At 43.5% G+C, this 8,157-nt stretch overlaps 1 protein-coding gene across 1 annotated transcript; it reads right to left on the reverse strand.

Annotated features, from left to right (window-relative positions):
* Positions 1 to 1,000: 1,000 nt before the first annotated feature.
* Positions 1,001 to 6,588, reverse strand: dusp5 (dual specificity phosphatase 5). The gene is made up of 4 exons (XM_058381624.1): positions 6,089 to 6,588; positions 4,953 to 5,068; positions 3,747 to 3,966; positions 1,001 to 2,002 (listed from the first exon to the last, which is right to left on the reverse strand). Exons 1-4 carry the CDS (start codon positions 6,450 to 6,452, stop codon positions 1,638 to 1,640), a joined length of 1,065 nt encoding a protein of 354 aa, XP_058237607.1. The 5' UTR covers positions 6,453 to 6,588; the 3' UTR covers positions 1,001 to 1,637.
* Between the last annotated feature and the right edge of the window lie 1,569 nt (positions 6,589 to 8,157).

Genomic DNA, 8,157 nt, shown 5'->3' on the forward strand with positions numbered 1-8,157 from the left:
GAAAGCCTTCCCAGAAGAGTTGAAGCTGTTATAGCTGCAAAGGGTGGACAGCTCCATATTACATTCATGTGCATGTAAAGGCAGACGTCCCAGTTTTGGTCTGGCTCGACTCTAATTCATCCCAAAGGTGTTCTATGCAGTTGAGGTCAGTTTGAAGTTCCTCCACACCAAACTCACTCATCCATGTCTTTATGGACCTTGCTTTGGTCACTGGTGTGCAGTCATGTTGGAACAGGAAGGGGTCATCCCCAAACTGTTCCCACAAAGAGCATGAAATTGTCAAAAATGTCTTGGTATGAAGCTGAAGCATTAAGAGTTCCTTTCACTGGAACTAAGGGGCTGAGCCCAGCCTTTGAATTCAATGATTTGGAGGGGTGTCCCAAAACTTTTGGCAATATAATTGTACTGTGTTTTGTGGCCTGTGTTTTAAACTGTTATTTCTGATCATGTTTCAAATATCTTTCAGGTTATCCTTATACAGGTATGAAAATTATAAAATTGGCTATTGCACCATTACGGCATCAAGCCTCACTCAATATTTAGAACATACTACTGATGAGTAAAATCAACATCGTCCACATCAGTCCATTTCATTACCTGACCTCAAAGTCACTTGATACAGTTAAACTCAAGCTTCATCACACAACTGATCTGTTCATGCTCTTATTGTAGAGGAAATCATCACCATGTCATTCACTCACTGACTGATTTTTACTTAACTAGCTTCTTTACACACCGTAAAACTTTTGGTTTTTTTACGTGAAGAGAGCGTGAAGAAGCGCTTCTCTGTCCGACCAGGAGCGGTCATTTCGACAGATTCTCTCTACGATTACAAAAATTCCGATTCACTATTAGGAGATTGTGATTAGTTTATAAGGCAGCTTATATGGTACATTGGCTAGTTTATAACCTGCTTATTAAACGTCATGTAGCAATTAGCAACAATCAGTTCAATCATTCAACCAAAAGAAAGAAATAAGACCATGATAGGACAAGAAGAAACAAATCCGCAACTTTTATATACAAAACATTTATTAACAGATTCACACTTTAAAAAACAATTAAAAAAAAAATAAAATCAATAAATTAATATGAAAAGCCTTAGATTCTGTCACAAGTAGGCATGAATGATCGTTGAGCTAAGGCTTGTATTGCAGTGCGTTCTAAGGCAAACACCAAAACAACACTCGCTTCCATGCAGTCTTTCACAAGGCGAGAGTACTGCTCGACTTCCGTTCGACGTCACACCAGCCTTTCCAGTGCTTTATCAGATTAGGTAAAGTTCATTAGCGGAGCCCTTTAGGGGCCGGGAGATCAAGTGAACATCAGTGCATTAGACTTCAGGAGGAAATTTTACCCAGCAATCTGATCCTTATCTCCTTTTCCAAACAACAACAACAACAGCAACAACAAAAAAGGATGTTTACGTTGTTTACCTAGCTAACCGCGTGACTTCTAAGTAATTAGCAAGGTAGCAAATCGTTGCGCATGTTAACTAGTCACGGTGTTGGCTAGTTAGCAAGCTGAAACGTTCATAAAGCTACATCGTGTCTTTATTTATTTTTTTGCTGCCAGGTTTGAACGGTCTTGTCGGCGAAACGAACGGTCTCGAGTCGCCGCAATTATTCCGTTCTAGTTCAAGTAGTCAGGGGGGTGATGGGATTGAGTTTGATGGGTGACAGGAAGGAGGTAGGGAAGGAGAAAACGGACGACTCGAAGCTCTTGTCCATCGTGAACTCGTCACTCTTGTGTTGGTCATCGCCGTTTTCCATGATATTGCTGTCGGTGGCAGATGCCAGGACCTCGTTCTCGAACTGCAGCAGCTGGCCCATGAAGCTGAAGTTGGGCGAGACGACGGCACGCCTCTGCCTCACGGCGTCGAAGGCTTCCTCCAGGCGCAGCCTCTGCGTCTTCATCAGGTACGCCATGCAGATGGTGGGCGAGCGTGAAATGCCCGCCTCGCAGTGCACCAGCACCTTCCCGCCTTCTCGCTTCACCTCGTCTGGAAAGGAGAGGAAGAAGCGACAGCACTTTAGATATGACCCCTGAATGATCTTGTGTGTGTGTGTGTGTGTATTGACGACTCCGCTGTTATGTGGAAGAGAGTGATCGAGTGTCAAAAAAATATAAAAAATAAAAAACACCACACTTCAGGACACTTTTGTCTCGTCTATATTCCTGGGATCTCTCTTTATCTGTTTAAATGTCAGATATATTTATTCTCTTTTTGTCCCCTTCCAAGTAAAGTGGCTTATGCTGAGTCTGACTCATAAGATTATGTCTAACCTGACTCAGATAAAACACACACACACACACACTCAGGTCTTTTACAGGTCATTCACTAATCACATAAGAGTCTAATCCACCATTATGCACACACACACACACACACACACACACACACACACACAGCAAAGTAGGTGTAAGGGAAAGTGTGTGTGTGTGTGAATTTCTGACTGTCTATCTAATCCAAACAAAACCTGCTCAGCTGAATCATTGCATAGCCCATGAGGCCATCTGCCTCTGCCCACCCACCCACACACACACACACACACACACACACACACACACACACACACATACAACTACCTTAAAAGAGAGGTGTGTATTGTATTCTCCAGGTGTATTTATTGTCTCTGAGCTCTGTTTTGCTGTGTGTTTCTCAATAAGGCTGAACACACCGTGATTGGGTTAGCCGTCAGTGCTGAATGTGATTACGGGGTAATTTTAGCCACAGGGAGTCTTTTCTTAGCGATCTGACGACATGTCTGAGGTAAACCTTGACAATCCTCACGATTATAGCTCATTTTCGCTGTCTCTATCCTTCTGTATAACTACGTCCTATCTAATCTATTTTAATAGATGGAAGGAGTCTCCGGTGACAGAGAGTTACCGTTTCCATCGGCACAAAAAAAGTTTATTAAAGGATTTATAAAGCTGATGGCTATAAACAGTCCGGTAAACACCTTGATTTAGACTTGAAGTGTTTAGGAAATGATTCACGGGTCATCATGTAAATACCTGGAGGTGTGAAATGACAACCAGCAGGCATTTTTTGCGTCCATTTGCCACACCCGACACACACACACGGTCTGTTATTAAAGCTCTACTCATGCGCTGACACACCGGTCACACCCATCATCATCAAGCTCATGCAGCGATGACTCAAACCAGCAGGTTTTTGTTTCCTCTTTTTCTTTTTCTGACTCTCCGCACTGAAAGCACTGAAGGCTATACTCCTCAGGAAGGAGGAGAGCGAGCGCATCGGCTTTTACGCAACTCATTTTTAGCTGCAGCAAAGAGCCAGCCAAGGCTACGGGCATTTAAAACCTGCCCTGAATAGATAACTGTGCTATCTTTAGACTTTCTTTCTTATTTTAAAACCAAAATAAAATAAATAATAACATTCTCTTGACTTCTGTCTAGACGAGGATACATAGATTTTTGAAGTCAAGCCTAAGGTCAGATTCAGATTCAGATTAGGCTCTGATCAAAACGGAAACTGTGTCTGAAAAATACAGAATTTCCCTCGACTCAACACATCAATGAAAGTTTGTAAAATTCCCAGCTGCAGGGTTCAAGGGGGGTTTTGTTCCAAGAACTGAAGTAAATATCACTTTTTTGAATTAATAAATAACTCCATTAAAGTGTAAAGAGCAGGTCTGAGTCAATGGAACAGCAGTGATTAAAGTCCTAAGCAGATGGGGATTAATGGACAGGATGTGTGTGTGTGTGTGTGTGCTCACCAATGAAGTCAATGGCTTCCTGGAAGTGTGAGCCGATATCAGCCGTGTGACTGTCCTCCACAGCGATGCGCTTGTAGCGCTGCGGCCCCCCGGCGCACTGCCAGTCCCGCCGTGATACGTTCAACAGCGCCGTGATGCGCAGCTCGCTCAGGCAGTCGTGACGCCGTGCGTGGTGAGCGCTGCCCAGGTACAGGAATGGCAACAGCTCCACTGGACCATCCTAGAAAAAAGAAAACATTTTTTTTTAATAGTGAATCAATAAGTGAGTCAACTCAACCCGATTACATTATAAAGATGATGAAATGATTCGAATCATTTCATTCATTCCAATGAAGCGAATGTGAACGCTACGGAAATTTGATGAAGGTCTAAAACGTTTGTCCTTATTTTATTATCGACTCATCCGAGACCAAAGGTCAGAGATAAAACAGGCGTCTGATGTCAGTCGGGAGCCTTTGAGATAAAGTCAGGCCTTGTTCAGAGCGCCAGAGTGAACAGATACACACACACACACACACACACATTAAACCAAATGGTTTTTTCAGAAAGAAAAGATCATCGTGGGTTTAAAAGTGAACTCGAGACTGAAGTCTGGTGTCACGAAGCATTCTCAAGACTAAAAATACAACCAAAGCCCCACCCCCCACCCACCAAAAAAAGCTGTAAATGACCGGTATAGCGTGATCTCGTTCGCATAATGAATGAAATTGTTTAGTGTTAGTGGTGCTCTCGTTTGCATCATCTAGGAAGTTTGTCGCCTACTGACCTAACCTAATTCGCATAATTTAAAGAGTTTCGGGTCAACGGTGTTGTTTCATTTGCATAATATACTAGCCACTAGCCAATCACATTGCCTCATTTGCATAATTTAAGGAGTTTCAGGTCAATAGTGTTGTTTAATTTGCATAATATACTAGCCACTAACCACTTGCGTAATACAGGAAGTAGCCAATAGTGTAATCTTATTTGCATAATGTAAACCGTTAGCAGCCAAGAGAGTCATCTCATCTGCATAATCTAGTCCCCTTTCTCATTTGCATAACAACATCTGGCTCTGTGCTTTCATTCCTAATGAACTCGTGGATGATCTGAGAGCCCCTTTAACAACCTGGGCATCACTTCTAGCTCATGTAGCTTAAATTTCCATATCTAATAGAAGTTTAGTCATTTCTGTCAGATGTTAATGGATGAGGATTTGGGCTGTACCTGAGTGTAATCTGTCCCAGGCTGGACCTCCGCCGTGTCCGGCACGCTGCGCTCCTGAGGAGGCTTGGCCTCGGTGCACAGCTCGGGGTAGTGGGCGTGGAAGCTCTCGTAGCCTCCTGTGAAGACAAAACACGGTTAAAGCATCTGTTTCCAAGGACTCAGTGCACTTAACCATCAACAACAGTGTAGATAAGACTCAGCCTTAAAGACTCTCAGCACACCAGCTCACTCGTAGACTGGCTCAAGACTTATGCAATGAATACGTGGAGTGTTTCCACTGGGCTCATCAATCAGTTTTAAAAATAACACCAACATTTCTCACACACACACACAGATTCGGTTTGAGTAAACCGCTGTCTATCAGTCTGGTCTGTGACAGCTTTTTTTTCTTTTTTAACACTCTGACTCATCTTGGCTTTGACGCACAGCAAACCGCATCCGAGAAACCGTGTGCCCAAACAGTGCTCCTGCACAATAACACTACAGACTTTTTACTACATAGTACTCCACTAGTGCCTATGGACGGATGAGCAGAGTTTTTTTCTGGATCGGTGTGTGTGTTGATCTGGGCTCTAAACAACCCGAATACATGAAGTATAACTACGGTAAACAGTCAGGATTGTGTGAGATGAGTGAAAAATGTATAGGAAATATTCAGGACTGTAAATACTGAGGTAGGGCAAGAAAGAAACACTCAGGATAAATAAATAGTAAAGGAAATACATGGGGTCCTAAATAGTGAGTAAAATTAATACTCCGTGTAGATAAATAAATAGATAGATACCTGAGTGAGGTAACCTGATAAATGATAAAGAATACCCAGGACACTGAATACTGAGTACTTAAATACTGAGAAAGAAATAGTGAGTAATTCGACAGGATAAATGGACAAAAGTCGGCTTTCGGAAGAAGAAGCAAAGACAAAGATGACCTTTAAAACTTTCTCCTTCTCACTGAGACGCGGTGTTTGTTAAAAAATAAAATAAAAAAGTAAATACATGATGAAAAACGAGTCTAGGTGTAGGTTTCAATGATTAATGAAGCTACTGAAGAGTGTGGTGTTCTGGAGTAAATCTCCAGCAAGTTTCTTTCGAAGAACAGCGGATATGAGGACACTTAAGATCGAAGCCACTCACCCTTCAGGAAGCAGATGTTGGCGCAGCTGGCGAGGTGCGCGAGGCTGTGGATGGCGAGACGCGCCACGCTGTCCTTCTTCAGCTTGTGGAGGTGCGGCGTGCCCTCGTCCAGCGCCACCACCACGGACACGCCGCCCTCGCGCAGCCGGTAGAGCGCCTGCTCGTCCGGCACGACGAAGCGCAGCGGCACCGGGGCCCCGCGCGACCTGCGCACCACCACCGAGTTCAGGTTGACGTTCACCGAGCCGCGCACGCTCGAGCTGGAGAACGACAGGTACGGTCTGCAGTCCAGGATCAAACACTTGCCGCTCTCCTTGCGCAGGATTTTCCTGAAATGGCGGCTGTCTATACTCGACACCTTCATGGTTCTGTTATTGTTGTTATTATTATTATTATTATTATTATTATTATTATTCGACTTATTATTAGTTCCCGTTCTGGTGTGTGCGCGCGAGGGTTCAACCGGTTCACTCTCCGCGCGCGCGCCTACATTTCCTTCTGAAGGGGATTCCGTGGGATTGCGTTTTATATCAATGGAACCTCCGGCGTTTTAACGTCAAGGCCCATATATGGACACCGACAAAAAAGCAGCTGATTCGACTCCGCCCACACACTATGTAGCCCCGCCCCTAGCCTATTAAAAAAAAACCGTTGCCTGTCAAAACAGCGTTGCCTGATTTTACAGGATTCCCCTTTTCTTCTTCATCCCCCACATTTCTGCTTTATTATTTATATAATCACAAAATTTTAATTTTTACCCATTTTCCTTCCCGTATGAGGAAACGTGCTCTCTATACGCAGTTCAACACAAATCTACTGCAATTTGCTGGGGAATTTGACTTATTTGAAATCTGGCAACCCTCTGAATATGAGTCATGGCTGAAAGTGCCAGCTCTGTGCATATTTTACATTTCTCTACACTGTTTCACTGAGAACATCTCTAAAAAAATTCCTTCCTGGGATTTCAACACATACTCTTCTGCACACGCTCCTGTACCGAAGCCTTTCGTCTGATTTTTTTTTTTTTTTTTTAATATTTGCTCGCAAAGATGGCTCGGGAAGAAATGCTGGAAGTTTCTCTTCCTCTCAGTGTCCACCTGCCCCACATTGACTTTCTAGTTTAATCCCTTAAAGCTCTAATGCGATTATAACCTCACCTCAGCTCGCTGGAGTTCACTGAAACCAAAAGCCCTGAAAGAAAGGAGTCATGTTTTACTTCGAAACAGCTTGACACTCTCAGGAACTGACCTGTAAACTTCCCTCATCGCTGCACTGGTACACCTGGATATAGTGCCGGCTTTCTAGCTAGAAGATTCTGTACCAAAATAAAGTACAAAAAGGTGTAGAGTTCAGAGCCATAAGGAAGGATTCAGTTTTAGACTTCCGGGTCGGTGTGTTTGCATGTGAGTACAAGTGTGATACGGCTGACTGTCGGTGAAAATGAGTGTGCATATGTGTACGAGTGTCAGCATGAACTCATACCAATGCATTCCTGCCTGTGAGCCCTGTGTGTGTGTGTGTGTGTGACAGGAAGAGCAGGTTGTGATTGGATTAGAGCAGCAGGCAGTCAGCCATATGGCCTCGGTGTAAGCTCTCGGCCCGATGACATCACAGCTCTAGGGGAACACACACATATACACACACATGTATGTGTAGACACACACACACACACACACTCTCATACACACTTCCTCATGCTATCGAAAACCAAACCAAACCAAAATCTCACCAAGACCTCCGTACAGATCGATTATGTCTAATATTATGAAATATATATACAATTATTCATCACCAGTACTACTGATTTCATCATTTTGGACTAAAAGTCTTAAAAGTGTGTGGTGAGGGTGTCAGATGAATGAGGAGTCATCCATATCTAGACTTTAGGATGTGTGAGTGTGCAGGAAAAGGCTCAGGGTGTTAGAATGTAAACCTCGAGTCAGCAGCCATTTGTGTGAAGCATAGGTTTGCGACAGTTACTAAATTAACAGAACGAAACCTTGCTCAAAAACTTCCACGCTTTTGGTGTTTCTCAAACACTGTAAAAACTCTTCTGATGCCGAACACGG

The sequence above is a fragment of the Hemibagrus wyckioides genome, linkage group LG27 (assembly GCF_019097595.1).
Source record: "Hemibagrus wyckioides isolate EC202008001 linkage group LG27, SWU_Hwy_1.0, whole genome shotgun sequence".
NCBI lineage: Eukaryota > Metazoa > Chordata > Actinopteri > Siluriformes > Bagridae > Hemibagrus > Hemibagrus wyckioides.